The sequence below is a fragment of the Xiphias gladius genome, chromosome 22, assembly GCF_016859285.1.
Source record: "Xiphias gladius isolate SHS-SW01 ecotype Sanya breed wild chromosome 22, ASM1685928v1, whole genome shotgun sequence".
Classification (NCBI taxonomy): domain Eukaryota; kingdom Metazoa; phylum Chordata; class Actinopteri; order Istiophoriformes; family Xiphiidae; genus Xiphias; species Xiphias gladius.
Genome location: NC_053421.1, coordinates 18,132,813 through 18,147,914, shown reverse-complemented (window position 1 = coordinate 18,147,914; position 15,102 = coordinate 18,132,813). Strand labels below are relative to the sequence as shown.

The 15,102-nt window shown below is 41.8% G+C and overlaps 2 protein-coding genes across 9 annotated transcripts; one reads left to right on the top strand and one right to left on the bottom strand.

Moving 5' to 3' along the window:
- The first annotated feature begins 557 nt into the window (after window positions 1–557).
- On the top strand, window positions 558–8,442 carry khdc4 (KH domain containing 4, pre-mRNA splicing factor). Of its 5 annotated transcripts, none has more exons than XR_005706431.1 (14): window positions 558–735; window positions 1,197–1,374; window positions 2,289–2,417; window positions 2,523–2,602; window positions 2,701–2,753; window positions 2,850–3,031; window positions 3,888–4,099; window positions 4,194–4,254; window positions 4,930–4,990; window positions 5,145–5,407; window positions 5,622–5,765; window positions 6,365–6,446; window positions 6,555–6,640; window positions 7,617–7,652. XR_005706431.1 is itself a non-coding variant. In XM_040118233.1 (14 exons), exons 1-14 carry the CDS (start codon window positions 707–709, stop codon window positions 7,847–7,849), a joined length of 1,812 nt encoding a protein of 603 aa, XP_039974167.1. In that variant the 5' UTR covers window positions 558–706; the 3' UTR covers window positions 7,850–8,442. The 5 variants fall into 5 exon arrangements, 3 of the variants coding, with proteins under 3 accessions (XP_039974167.1, XP_039974166.1, XP_039974168.1); XR_005706432.1 differs by having other exon boundaries at window positions 7,626–7,644; XM_040118233.1 differs by having other exon boundaries at window positions 6,337–6,446; window positions 7,626–8,442.
- Window positions 8,439–12,170, bottom strand: LOC120784423 (NADH dehydrogenase [ubiquinone] flavoprotein 1, mitochondrial-like). Of its 4 annotated transcripts, none has more exons than XM_040118237.1 (10): window positions 11,824–12,168; window positions 10,896–10,978; window positions 10,622–10,792; window positions 10,288–10,471; window positions 10,009–10,198; window positions 9,685–9,897; window positions 9,428–9,594; window positions 9,246–9,327; window positions 8,947–9,092; window positions 8,439–8,840 (listed from the first exon to the last, which is right to left on the bottom strand). In XM_040118237.1, exons 1-10 carry the CDS (start codon window positions 11,908–11,910, stop codon window positions 8,745–8,747), a joined length of 1,419 nt encoding a protein of 472 aa, XP_039974171.1. In that variant the 5' UTR covers window positions 11,911–12,168; the 3' UTR covers window positions 8,439–8,744. The 4 variants fall into 4 exon arrangements, with proteins under 4 accessions (XP_039974171.1, XP_039974170.1, XP_039974169.1 ...); XM_040118236.1 differs by having other exon boundaries at window positions 10,896–10,981; window positions 11,824–12,166; XM_040118235.1 differs by having other exon boundaries at window positions 9,428–9,897; window positions 11,824–12,170.
- Window positions 12,171–15,102: the final 2,932 nt, after the last annotated feature.

The following is a 15,102-nucleotide window of genomic DNA, read 5'->3' as shown; positions in this document are numbered from 1 at the left end:
TAGTGTTGTATATATGCTAATGAGGTAAACCTGATACAAATACATCAACCTTCCTGTCAGTCAACATGCTGTTTGTGATTACTCTAAATTTTGTTGCTCATATTAACTACACAGGCAAATACTTAATCACATTTGATAGATAAGGATTTCAAGAGCAACGCGCAAACGCAAAGGGTTAAACCCGTCCTTCAAAAACTACAGGAATCCCAGCACAAATCAAGGAACAAACAAAATCCTGAAACCTTGTGTAAAAGTTATACGAGGCGTGCATTTTTTCAAGCTTTAAATTCACATTTAAAGAAGTAGTTGCTGCTGCTAAAAAACCTACCTTGACTAAACGTCCTGGTTCGTTTGGACCCGCTGGAAACTTTGATGCCTCCTAATGGGGAAACTCACTAAGACTGGCGCGGAGGTGTTGAAAGGCGGGGACAGGTGAGGCAGCAGCATCACACCTGAACTTTTTTGTTTCTTTGTTTATTTATTTATTTATTTATTTATTTATTGCACCAAAGAAATATGTGCTGTTATCTGGCGCCCTCTTGTGGTAGTATTGCCAGTCAACAACATTAACCGGAAGCGGAAACGGCGAGGCACGAAGCTAGCACCCAAAACAGAGCCTGCTGAGTTAGCCGTGAAGAAAATAGATTGGGGGGGGTTCACATTTATTTTTGCACTGAGAGGAAAATTCACGTAAGACAGGATATTGATGTCATTTTGTGGAACCCAAAACGGCGGGTGAGTGTGTCAAACCGGGCAGTTTTTATATTTGTTCTGTGATATTTGAGTCGCCGTCCAGGTGCATTCGATTAGCCGGCTAGCTAGATGACGTTACCCAGTTCATGTAATCATGGCGGACTGTTGTCGGGCTGCTGCTATGCACTGGTTCATGCTAGTTTTCCCCTTAGTTACATGTCCCATAAGAAGGATGCTGTCGGGTTTACAGTGTCCCTGCACTTGTGTATACAGGAATGATCACAATAACCCACAAGCATTATTCGGAAAAAGAAGTAAGACCTTCATGATCAGAATCTCACTCCTTAATCAATATTCAAAACATAAACAATACCAGTGTCGGTTTTACTGAAACTAGTCGACGACAGGTGTGTTGAAGTAGTTTAGGCTATACCAATAAGGTCAAAGGTTAGTTCAGTTTCCATTTCTTCTCCCAATTCATAATGTTTCCTCTGTTGTCCCAGCCGCCGCAGCAAATGGGACCAGCCCGGCCCCGGCTCTGGGGGGATGGGGGAGGCTGAAGCTGCACCCACCGGGGCTCTGGATGCTGCAGCTGCTGTGGCTGCTAAAATTAATGCCATGTTGGTAGCCAAAGGCAAGCTCAAACCCTCGCAGATAGGAACCCCGGGACCTCCTGAGAAGGTAAAGAGCAACATTAGATAGCATTATACGCCCGGTAAGTTATCTTATGACTTCATCAGCTCAGACACTTGACCACCATACTATTGTAGTGGGATGGGTAATATACACCCAGTTGCCAGTTAATTAGGTAAGCCTAGCTAAAACTAATGCAGTCCCGTCAGTATAACGCAGTACAGTTCAACACCACAAACCGTATCATCCAAAATGATCATGAAGTTGAATCAGCACAAACAATTCTAACAAAAAGTAAACATTATAACCTTCATGAATGTAGGACTTATTACAGGACTTTTAAATTAGACTGCATTAGTTTTGGCTAGGTGTGCCTAATAAACTGCCAACTGTGTTTACATCATGAGACTATATAAATTTGTCAAACACCAGGGCTTTCTCTATACTGTTAATAAAGTGGTAGCTATGTGTTTAATATCTCGGGTTGTTTCAGTTTGCATTGAGTATTTCTGATAACAGTCCAGGAGGAATCTGACTTCATAAAAGCTTAGTAGAAGTAATCAAGAAAAGATAATTGAGCCAAAAAAACAACAACAATGCTACCACTCAGTGTTGCACAAGAGTTAGGCTGATGATAAAGATGTTCTGCACTCAGTTATCAGTATATCTCACTCTTAAGATTAAATATATATAGAGTCATCGTTATGTTGTGGCACGCAAGGCTATCTGTTGCAAGTTCTTTGTGTCTATAATTACATTTCATCTTGTTCACCCACATTAGAGTATATGTGACAGCTATAATGTGGGTGAAGACATTGGTCACGTACAAAGTTGCTGCCTCCTAAAGTTTTCTTCAGATATTTCTATACTAAATATTAGTGTAGTCTCTTGCCCCAATTAAGTGACCGTGACCCCAGTTTATTGGGAGTGACACATACTTCATCTCCTGGCTCCTCACGCAGGCTGTGGGTGTTGGGAAGCCTCCGGTGCCAACAAAAGCCAAAGATGACCTGGTGGTAGCTGAGGTTGAGATCAATGACGTCCCAATCACCTGTCGAAATCTCCTGACACGTGGGCAAACACAGGATGAGGTCCGCAGCAATATGGGCAGTCTTATCTTACCGAATTATGTTCATCAGGAGGTTTGTGGATCGTTCATTGATATGTTTTGTCCCTTTCACATGGTTGATCTGCAGATAAGTAAAGTCAGCGGTGCCGCAGTTTCAACCAGAGGACGTTACATGACAGCAGAGGAGAAAGGCAAAGCTCTACCAGGGTGACTTGTCTCATTTTTAGAAACCAATCCGAAGACTAGTTGCTTGCTGTTTGTGGTCGTTGTGTTAAGACAACCTTGTTTCTGCTCTTTCCACACAGAGATCGACCTCTGTATCTGCATGTCCAAGGGCAGACTAGAGAGCTTGTCGATAGTCAGTATTTTGTCAAACTTATCTTTAATCAGTAATGATTGTACGTTTTCATCTGGGCTGTAATTAGACTAATTATTTTTGTCCCCCATTCTCCAGGAGCAGTTAATAGAATCAAGGAGATAATCACCAATGGTGTGGTCAAGGCTGCAACTGCCTCATCGTCATCATCTTCATCCTTCTCCCCCAGTGGGGCTTCAGTCACAGTTTACCAGCAGCACAACCCACCTCCATCCTCACTGCCCCCCATGACCCACCACAAACCACACTTTCAGTCTGGGGTAAGACAGTTCCCTTTTTGCCATTTTACTTTTCATGAACTCAGATGTCACTATGAAAAGCTTAGTATACACCTTCAAATGTTTTTATAGTTGTTTTTCCTTCCAAAATTACTCACAAAGCAGACAGATTTAGAGTCCGTACTATTATTTTGCTTTTCTTGGTCAATTTTTTAACTTTTCATATAGTTAACAATTACTGCCAACCATTTTCAATGCATATAATAGTTTTTAGTTTGATTAATTTGCTTTTACCTCACTTTCGAGCACCTGTAATGTTTGTTTTGCATCAGTTTTACTGTTGCTTGATAACACAGTCTAGAGCACATATTGTTTTGAGAAAGGTTATGAGTGGTATGTTCAGGTGCTGTTATAAGCTCTGACAGAGATTTAAGATCTACTGGACTGTTTAGCCTAATGATTATAAGCACTGCTGGAAATCAGACTTGAATAATGAATACTAAACAAACTTGGACACCTTGAAAAGGATAAATAAGTTGCAGCTGAATGTCTTAAGACTCTGATTTTGGAGCTTTTGAGCACAACAACATAGAAGTCTTCAGAAGAGTCCATTGCATTTTCTTCCAACTCTGTATCTTGATTTCCATACATTGTCACAATAAATTTAAACAGTGTTTTACTGGAAGATAGCAGCGCACATTCATCAATTCTAAAACAAATCTACGTATTGCCAGTATTGTAACTGATGTAAAACAGATGTGATTTGTAGTAAATTGACATAAATATGAAGAAAACCTGTCAGTCAAAATAAATTGTTATTTGTTTGGTGGATAGTTGTAATTACATACAGTAATGCATATAGTTGTATTTATGGCCTTGTGTTGTCTTTCTGTGTCAGATGCATTATGTTCAAGATAAAGTCTTTGTGGGACTGGAACATGCTATCCCAGGGTTTGTGGTCAAAGAGCGGGTCGAGGGCCCAGGCTGTTCTTACCTGCAGCACATTCAGGCTGAGACTGGGGCCAAAGTCTTCCTCAGAGGAAAAGGATCGGGTTGTTTAGAGCCTGCCTCTGGACGAGAGGCCTTTGAACCCATGTACATCTACATCAGGTGGGTGTTGTCCTACGAATTAAGAATTTTTTTTTTTTGGGGGGTCCCCCAATGTGGGTCCTGTGGAGCTAAAGGCTATCTTTTTCTGTTCCAGTCATCCTAAACCAGAAGGACTCGCAGCAGCAAAAACCTTGTGTGAAAACCTGCTTCAGACAGTGAGTAAATTCCTGTTACTGTGAGATGATTAATCATGAGGATTTGTCTAGAATTGTGCTTTCCCATTTCAACTCCGCAGGCATCGTATTACAAGCTTATACAATTTCAAATGCATGCTTTTCCACTGTGTAAGCTTTATATGAACGATTGGCATATACTGCCATTGTTAACTGGTTGGAGGAAGAGCTGGATCACTGACAACCACCAGCTGACCACAGTTGTGCTGGGTGCAGTTATTCCAACAATTTAGATATTTGGCACAGGTCTAGCTGTAGATAACAGATCACAACAAATGTCCCAGAGATGCACACCAACTTAGCAAATGGTCAGTGAATGCTGTATATTCTTGACTGATCAAATTCTTATCCATGAATAATCTTTCATTAATCAATCAATAATATCACAGTTGCAAAATAATACAACAAAAAGGTACAGGCTCAAAGGGAGTATGTGCTTCTACCAGGAGGTGTTGATGAAGGGCATAAAATAATTTGTATTGGAACTTAATAGATCTAAGTATTTTGCAGTAGGTTTATATTTTCTTCTGTAACACAGTGATGCATTACATTTTTCTTGTAACAGTTTTCTTGATATGATAACCTGCAATTATACATTTTTATATTTGTTCCTAAAGCCACTAACAAGCCTTACTTACAATGTTTCTCTTTCTGTAGGTCCATGCAGAGTATTCTCGCTTCCTCAATCAAATGAGCACAATGATGCCAACACAACAAGGTACAGTACAACTGGTTGTCTACCTGTGGTTTAGAGTTATCACTTGAGTTGGCACTGTTGTTGTTTCTCAGCTAACAGCTGTAACATTCTCAGTAAAACTATAAGTCATCAAGTTACCCTGACATGATCTGTCTCCCTCACCTTCCTCCTCCAGGCTTTGCACAGCCTCCAGTGGTGAATGGGATCCCTCCTCAGCCTCCTTACTACCCCCCTGCTGGATACCAGCCAGGCTACCCCATGCCTGTACCCCCACCTCAGCCACAACCTGTCCCTCCACCTTATACTGTTCCCCCTCTTATACCTCCTGCAGCACCCACAGGTGTGCCCCCTCAGTACCCCCTCCCACCTGCCCCTGCTCCAGCCCCTGTCCCCGCTCCAGCTCCTGCCCCTGCTCCCGTTCCAGGCACTATGCCACAGGTAGGACTGAGCCATCACATCGCCAATTTTATGTAATGCCTTTAAATAATAAAAAAAACAAACTCATTTTCTTATGTTTTGAAGATGAAATCTGTGTTTTTGAATCGTTGCCAAATAAATTTGGCAAAAATTTAAACAAATTTGGACATTTGCTAAACCATGTGTATAGCATACAAAGCAATAATAGTTAGTCTTTTTTTCCTTTTCTTTGCAGACTCTTCTTCCTGTACATTTTCCTCCATCTGCTGCACTACCACCCAAAGCTCCACATCCTGCTGCCCCAGCCAACCCACCACAGAAAAGACGCTTCACAGAGGAGGTACCAGACGAGAGGGACAGCGGCCTACTTGGATACCAGGTGATAAATGGCTCTTCCACCTTTACAAACCCTCATCTTTCTCTGCTTTTTTTTCTTTTTCACCCTTCTTTTCTTTTTCTCCATCTTGCAGCTCCCTTGTTTGTTTCTTGCCTTTTGTTCGTATGTCTTCACTTTTACCTGAATGCAGTATCCATCAAGTCACTTTCATCAGCGAGTCATGTGTCATCTCTGTCTTAAACTGCTCTCTTGCCTCACTGTCTGGGATTTATCCTTCTTTTCATCCTTCCTTTCTTGAAATGTTTTATGTACAGTGTCTGAGATAGCATGGCACGCTGTTTCCTGTTGTTGTCCACTTACAGTTCACTTGTGTGTTTCTACTGGTAATATGGAGTTTCGGAACAAGGTATTATTTCTGATAAGCTTTTAGTATCTTTCATAGTGGACGGGGGGAAAGTCAGTGTAATTACAGACTTGTGGTAAGCTATAACTTGCATTGACAGATTCTCTCACTTTGGTGCTGGGATAGGTATATTATTACAGATAAAAGTGTCAGGACAGGGTTTAGTAGAGGACGTCTGCTAATCGCGCCTGTGTGTTTTTCTGCTCATAGCATGGACCCATTCATATGACTAATTTAGGTGCAGGCTTCCCAGTGGGCAGCCCCGAGACTACAGGACCCCCACCACCGAGTTCCTCTGGCCCGCCGAGTGAGAGGGACAAGTATGCAGAGTTTTGTTATATTTGTATTCATTTTATTAATGAATAATAATAGTGTGCAAGGGTGACTAGGCATAGTTAACTCACCCGATCTCTCTTTCTGTTCTCCAGTAGGCAGCTAATGCCTCCACCACCTTTGCCTGTGAATGGAGTGAGACCCAAGATGGAAGATAGAAGGGCTCCCCAAGGCCCCGTGGGTAAGGGCATTATCCTGTGGACTGACAAATCCCTGCCCAAATCCAAATCCACAGTTCCTGACTGTTGACTGTGCCTCCCTTATAAGCTCAGCCTGGATCTATTCAGAACCTTAATGTAGAGCTGCAGAGAGTAAAATGTAAATCCTCTCCCGGGCCACTGCACTGTGACTTGATTTCAGTGGTTTTACTTGAGATCGTTGAAGAGGTATATCTGTTACATAAAGCCCCACATACATGTATTAAGACACATGGTTGGCAAATCCAAAAAAAGTAAGTTTTTCTTTTGGATTTGAATAGTGAACCGTCGTTCTTGTGGCAGATTAGATAAATGCATCATTACACGCAGTCATACACACACTCAGCCTCAAAACTGGCCCTTATGCTTCTTATGATTCTTACAGGATTCTGCTGGTGTGACTAGAAATCTCCAGATAGTGAGGTGGAGCTATGACTTGGCATCTTTTGTGCATTGTTCAGTCGTTTGATAAGTCGACTCCACCTTACCGTCCCATTCTGATGACATCATCAGTCTGGAGTGACTGTAGTTTGTTTGCTTTCCTCACTAATGAGAATCTCTCCTGTTTTTGTGTTTTTCTCTTTTTCTCTGTGTTTTTCTTCTCTTCCATGTATCTGTGGGGTGATGCTGGATACTGATTGGGGGTGGGGCACGACTCGTCCTGTGACGCTGTCCTTCCAATCGATTCGATGGCCCTAACGCTGTCGATCCCCACCAACCAATGGCTGCTTTTTGAATGGCTGCCCCCTCCTCTACTCTGCTGACAAACTATGAATTAAATCGATTAACTATTTGTTTCTCCCAAAATGTGTTTGGAATAATTAACTTGAACCTGTCTCATTTGAAACATGTTGCTTCTGTGGGTTTTTTTTTCCTCCACCTCCATATTTCCCTCCCTCCCTCCCTCCCTCCCCAAATGTGCCACCTCCTTTCTTCTGCTTGTCCTCCCTCTTCTTTCAGAGCCTACAGTGAAAAGATTGAAAACAGGTTTGGTAGCATACACCGGCGACTCTTCTGATGAAGACGAAGACCACTCCATCGCCAAAGTCTCAGGGCCAGGTAACCCTGGGGTAGTTCTCCCCACCTCCGCCTCCTCAGGCTGGACACAGGGCTATCGCTGCCCTCCTCCACCACCCCCTCGTGCTAAAACACAGCCACAGCAACAGTCGATGCCTTTCTGGATGGCACCCTAAAACAGGAAAAACTTTAACTCCCTCAGTGCTTTCTACCAAGTCTTACAGGATGTTCACCCAAACTAAGCCCCTCTTTTTCCAGCACTCATCAACCATTCATCACTTGGATGACTCTTAATAGCTATATGTTGGTCTCAGCATTATTTTAGTACTTGGGTCCAAATGGACATTCTAATCTTTTGGATGACTGTTTTTTTTTTTATTATTTTGTCTGTGCACACGTTATAGTTTGAAGATGAACATTTGCAGGACTGATACTCCAAACTATTTTGTGGCTGTATAGATGGTCAGAGGAGTGATATACTGCCTCTAGTCTTATTTTGAATGGAATGATAACCCATGCCAGGTGTAGTGTTTGGATATAGTCTCTTTGTTAAACAATATCACATGGCAATGATGCTGTACATCACTGACCACTTTTCATTTTATCCCAAATTTCCTACTTTTCAGCCCCTGTCCTTTTTTTTTCTGTCCAAGTCAGTGACACCATCCTTCCTATTCTGGTCTTTTGTACAGATCATATTGGACTAATATGTGGGAAAAACTATTGAATTTATTTCATGCTTTTATGAAATAAATAAACTTAATTTATTGCCATGTTTGAGCTTGTGTTTCATTACACTGTATTTTCAATAATTTACTGTAGATTAAGTAACCATCTTACTGAAGGATTTATTACAAAAATAAACTACTTGTCCAAAGAAGATAACTTTAAACTTGGAAAAAACTTCAAGTTCTACAGTGAGTCTTGCGTTTTACAATCTTAAAAAGAAGAAAAATATTTTCGTTTTAAAAACTTGTTCAAAAGTAATGTTTACAGTGTGGTATAACATGGTGAGCTATGTAATAATACTGTTGTGAAAGACTGAAAGGTGAAATCGATGTCTGCACGCTTTCAGATCATCTCAATCTCTGGCTCTCTTGGAGGGTTTTTGTTGTTATACTGACCAATGCGGCTCTCCATGACTGGCCGGAAATGGCGGATTAGGCCCTGTTGTTAAAAAAATGAAAGGCGAAGAAGAACAAAACTGCCTGTTAAAATTCAAATTAGTACTTGTTTGAAATTGTAGCCTATAAAACAGCTCAAGAAACGTCACCTGCACAGGCCAGGCAGCTCCGTCTCCGAGGGCACAGATGGTGTGTCCCTCGATCTGCTTGCTCAGCTCCCAGATCATGTCAATCTCCGAAACTGCTGCCTCTCCTCGCACAAACCTCCACATCATTTTATCCATCCAATCCACGCCTTAGGAAGAAGATGCAGAGAGAAAAGGTACATAAAAAAGTTGAGACTGTTACTTAGTTGCTAAAATAACTAAAAGGGTGATGAGACGCACCTTAAAACAAACTGCATGGTGAGTGACAGTATAAGTGTTAAACACATACCGCAGTTCCTCACCTTCTCTGCAGGGGGTGCACTGGCCACAGCTCTCATGTTTGTAGAACTCAACCAAACGTGCGATGGCACGAATCACATCTGTCTGGATGAAAAATACAGTTAACAGACTGTCATTGAAGGCTGACTGTAACTGCAGGTGCAGCAGATTAGTGCATTGTCTGATTGTTCAGGGTATTGTTTACCGATTTATCCATAACTATAATGGCCGCAGTTCCCAGAGCAGTCTCTGCACGGACCAGGTCATCGAAATCCATCAAAACATCATCGCACACATACTGAGGGATGATGGGAGTAGAGGACCCCCCTGGGACCACTCCTAATAGATTGTCCCAGCCGCCCCTCACTCCTCCTGCACCAATCAGACAAGAGGAGGGAGGAACTCGTGTCAACATCTCAAAGTAAACCAACATCAACACAGAGGAGCACTGTAAGCACACACCTGCGTGTCTCTCTATTAGCTCCCTCAGAGGAATGGACATCTCTTCCTCCACTGTGCATGGTGTGTTCACGTGACCGGAGATGTTGAACAGCTTTGTCCCAGAGTTCCTCTCCCTCCCGAAGCTGGCAAACCAGGTCCCGCCTCGACGACAGATCGCAGGCGCCACAGCAACCGTCTCCACATTGGAAACTGTCGACGGGCATCCAAAAACCCCTTAAAGCAGAGAGACTGTAATTACAATATAAGCCTATTTTTCAGTTTCTTAACCAATAATTAACTGCTGAAGGAAACCAGATGGAGGAAACTGTGGAGCTTTTACCTCACCTATGTCTGCAGGGAATGGTGGCTTGAGTCGGGGTTTCCCTTGTTTGCCCTCAAGAGACTCGATGAGGGCCGTCTCTTCTCCGCAGATGTAGGCTCCGGCTCCCCGCATTACAAACACGTCAAAGTCATACCCTGAGCCACAGGCGTTCTTCCCTATCAGTCCTGCTTTGTATGCCTCATTAATTGCTACCTGTTTGAAGAAAAGACACAGACAAAATGATCACAAACAACGTATAGCACGGAACAAACTGCTAGCCACCCCTCTGTGCAGCTGTATACCTGTAGATTGGATGATTCATTGTAAAACTCTCCTCTGATGTAGATGTATGCAGCACGGGCACCCATGGCTCTTCCAGCCACCAGGCAGCCCTCTATCAGCTTATGGGGGTCATGACGCATTATCTCACGGTCTTTGCACGTCCCAGGCTCCCCCTCATCAGCATTCACCACCAGATACTTAGGCCTAAAAGACAGAGAAGAAGGAAACACACAGCGCAAAGATACATTAACAGAGTGTCAGTAATGGTGTGGACAGCCGCATGGGCCTAAAGTCTCCCAGTCTAATCAGATATTGATTTTTATTTTTTATTCATTTATTTATTTTTGTTCCCACCGGCCATCACTGGGTTTGTTCATGAAACTCCACTTCATTCCAGTCGGGAAACCTGCTCCCCCTCTGCCCCGGAGCCCTGAGATTTTGACCTCATTCAGTATCCAGTCTGGTCCCTTCAATATGATCTCCTTAGTCTTGTACCAGTCACCTCTTTTTAGTGCTCCCTTGAGTCTGGTAGAAAGAGGGAGACAGAGATGATGAGACGAACAAATATTTCTGCAGAGCTTCAGGTCATTAGAGACCGGGCAGAATGGTTTTGCATTAGATATTTTACCTCCAGTCATGCCGTCCATACAAGTTGGTGAATATCCGGTCTTGGTCGCTGAGAGGGCCGAATGTGGTCTTTTTTGGCTTCACCTTCTGACAGAGAGGAAGATATGAAAAAAGTGTGATTTACATAGCAGCCTCGTGGAAGGACATTTCTGCAAAGATCAATGACAATTTGGGCTGCCTTGACACAATATTAAATTGAAAAATTATTTGAACACACTGACGGACTCACATGACAATTTTTGATTTTTTTTTGCTCTGAATATGAAATTGTGTGTTCATAATTTGATTGTCTAATAATGACACTGATTGGTGTGAATTTTAGGAAACTGAGTTTGTATTTGTTTATTTAAAAGTTCAGGGTTTGAAAAAAAAAAAGTTGCATTCCATTGGTTTACCATTATATGTTAAAAGATTTTTTTTTTAACTTTGTGGCAACACATAGGCACATAGCAATGATGAAACAGATCACAAAATAAAACTGACTCTGAAAATAACCTTAAATTATTCCTATAGTGGGACTCAGCATACAGCATAGAGAAAACACTTGACAACAAATTTTACATTACTGAAATGTGGTCATTGGTATATTTTGGAACATAAGGATACTGAATACGTTCAGAATCGCAAAAGCATACAGTATCTTATCATTTTAAATCACACATCATAGTCATATAGAACAATATGCTATATGAAAATATTGTAACACCAGAAACAAGTTGATCCAAAATCAGCCAATATATAAATATCACCACATGAGATATCTCTGTCTTCTTGGAAAATGCTGTTCTGTTGGATAATCTCCCTATTTGCCTTAAATCTGTTACTTGCTGCGTGCAAATCTCGCATGCCTGTACACGAAAACGGGCCCGTGGATCCGGATTACCGAGTGCTACAGCGCAGCGTGCATTGCCGTGTGAGCGCGGGCCTACCTGTGGCTGCGCCGCTGCGCTGCTGTAGGTCAGACGCGGAGTGACCTGACGCGCCACGGCGCTCCACAGCATCCGGCGAGGCAGCATCCTGCAGGTGGCCGGGGACAGACGCCTCCAACGCTCTTTAAACCGCTCCGGTGTCCGAGGAGTCGCCGTCTAACTGCTCACAAAGCCGATTCGACGTTTGAAACCGGGGCTGTCGAAGGAGAGCTGCAGCCCGCGCCCGCGCCCGCTGGTTCAGCTTAATTAAACTAAGAGGATTGGGCAAAGACGTCACATCCTATCCCAGTTGCCCGGGCCGCGCCTACAGGTATCCAATATTGGACACAGAGAGACACCATTAAGGGGTCAGTATCAGGGACTTGATTAAGGTCCACTGAATAAGCCCTTGGCCGACCATCATTTGCTCAGCTCGGCCTCTCTCACAGCAGGGATTTTGCCTTGTCATATTAGAAAAAGGCCCAGGTGTTAGCTAATAACATTAACAATGGCTCTGCTCTCTTCAAGTGTCCCAGTAAGACATGAGAGTTTGACATTGAGGCAGCATGCACAATGCCAGGGCCCTGGGGCTGAAGCTGCTAAATGACATTCAGCCCTGGTTAATTTTATGGGATTCTCACCTGTGCTTTTCCTTCCATTGTTTCTTCCCACTCAGTCATTTCTCCATTAATGGCCAAGGCCATGACGAGCCTCTAAATGAACACAGAAAATAAGAAATAATGGGTTTAAGATTAATGAAGTGGCCATGAACTATATCAGAAAGTGAGGAGTCCGAAGAAACTAAGGTGCGTTTTAATAGACTCCAAGAGACACTTTTTACGTTCAAGGGAGATTGACAGTAACTGACATGAATTAAAATTTAATATTTTTAGTGACATATCATATGTCACTAATGGCGCTTGACTGATAAATCACTGGACTGATATTATTGCACAACATTTGCTTGTTGCAGATATGTTGGATTATATACAGTATTGGCCGATAAGCAACAAGAAATATCAGTACAGGGAAGCTAAAGATACGTTTTAGGTATTTTTGAAATAGAAACAACTGCATAGTTCGTCAAGTGTTTGATTGCGTTACGCAGCTTTGTTTAAAAAAAAACCAAATGTATATCAGACCATATGAATAATCAGATTTTTCAGACTCCAAATATCGATATCAGTATTTGCCTCAAAAATCCAGCCTTGAACAGGCTGTTTTTTGTCAATTAAAATAACACAAAACAAAAACGGCAAGCTTAGATATCTTTATTTCTTTTCTTTACATTAACTGAAACAAATGTTGGGAAAATGAATTCATATCTCTGAGACGGTTCCACTAAAAACTGAAAGACAAAAATGTATCCCTGATAGCGGGGTCTCTATTCCTACCAGACCCCATGTCCCTTCACCGAAGCCGAGAAAACAAACAGCTCACATAGAAACACACACTTCACAGCTGGCATCAGTTAACGCTCATTCATTCACAAAGCTCTGACTGGGAGCACCAACACCCTTCATGAACAGGACCAACTGTCACACTGCCATTCCAGTAGGACTGGTTCCAGTAAGGCCAGTAGTTTACCTTTATTACTATCATTTATCTATTTTTACCTCACAATAGGTTTAACTCATTTTTTTACGTTAAATGATGCAATACAAAATCTACAAAATCTCTTATTTTGAAACTACTGGTCTTACACTTACATGAAGAGTGTCAAACACCCTGCAGCACCAAACAATTTCTTCCCATTTTATATTTTGTATAATCACTTAGTGCATTGCTCAAGATTTCCTGAGAATAGTTGCAGCACAAGAAAAACCAAAGGCAACTCCCAATATATATTACATTTGACAATAACTCTGTACTAATATGCAGGAGGAAGCGTATTCAATGTAAGTGGGTTTTAAAGAAGAATTGCCTATTTCAATCAATTTTAAATGGTACTCAGTGAGTTAATGGACTAGATATTGAAGGTCAGACAAAAAGGCTTGAAGCTGTCAAATCTCATAGTGCAAATAAATTGGAAATAAAAAATGAGTTACTACACAACAAGGAGCAGATAGTGCACACAAGGCCAGACCAGCACGACTGCTACAGCAGGTTCTGACTACATGGGTTTCAAGTGAACTGGAAATAAAAAGACAACTGCTTGTCATTTAAAGCCATTAATCATTGCATTACACCCTGCAACAGGCCCTAATGTACTGGTCCAGAGAAACATAATGGAACTAAAAAAGGTTTTTGGTCGAAGATAGATAAACTCAAAAAGACGATGGCCCCTTTAGACACAGCGGTGGCCGATCTATAAGAACTGCCATGCAATAACGTGATACAGTACTATACATTTTGATTTAACAACAGAAAAGCATGACGAAAATTTCAAACAGCAAAGTCATTATGTGTTCCAGTTACATCAAAGGTTTTAAACCCTCTGACTTCTTTGCTCTGTTCCCTTCTCTCTACCCCGGAGGATGGAATGTGCCTGTGTTATTGCAGTACCTGTCGGGGTTAAATGTGCAAAGAATGCATTTGAGGAAGAATCGCCAAAAGAAGACACGCAGCCTGTAAAAAAGGCGTTTGGGTATATGGAGATGTTGAGCCAAAAATCTTTAGCGCAATGCAGCTTCTTGTAAGACTTAGATGAGAAATGGACTGTGATCTGTGTACAACCCTGGATCTGGTCTCACAAAAGAGTTTCAGCAGAAGAGCCATAATAAATAACAATAAATAAATAAATACAGAAAAAAGGGGCAAACCATCTCATTCAAACCCTCACCTTGCCCCTTTTCAATTTTTTTTTTTTTTTTAAACAAGGAACCAAAACGAGTGCATTGGAAGACTGAATATCCACAGCCTTTGGGAAAAGAAGAAGTGTCTTCAACATCAATCAACATCAACTCACAAATCCAAACTTTGTTTCTTTTGTCAGGCTTTTAACACAGAGCTCTACAGCTCTGAAACACTCAGATATGGAAGCAGATTCTTTCTCATGGCGATCAGAACAGTTGGGAAGGATTTTCTTTTCAAATCCAACATTGGCCACAATTCACTTCTCTCCACTCCTGTTAACTTAAAATTTAAGAAAAAAGTTTGACTAAAATCTTTGGTTTAAGCACCAAATCAAAGTAAAGATTCTACCACAAAGAAGAAAAGATAAAAGTACATTATTGCTTACAATGCACAGAACAAGTTCCATTAACTAGACTGCATTTCCACTGATAACCACCAGAGGACAGTGAGCACACAAACTCATTCTTGTGATCTACTCGATATGACTTCTGAATTGCACCTGAA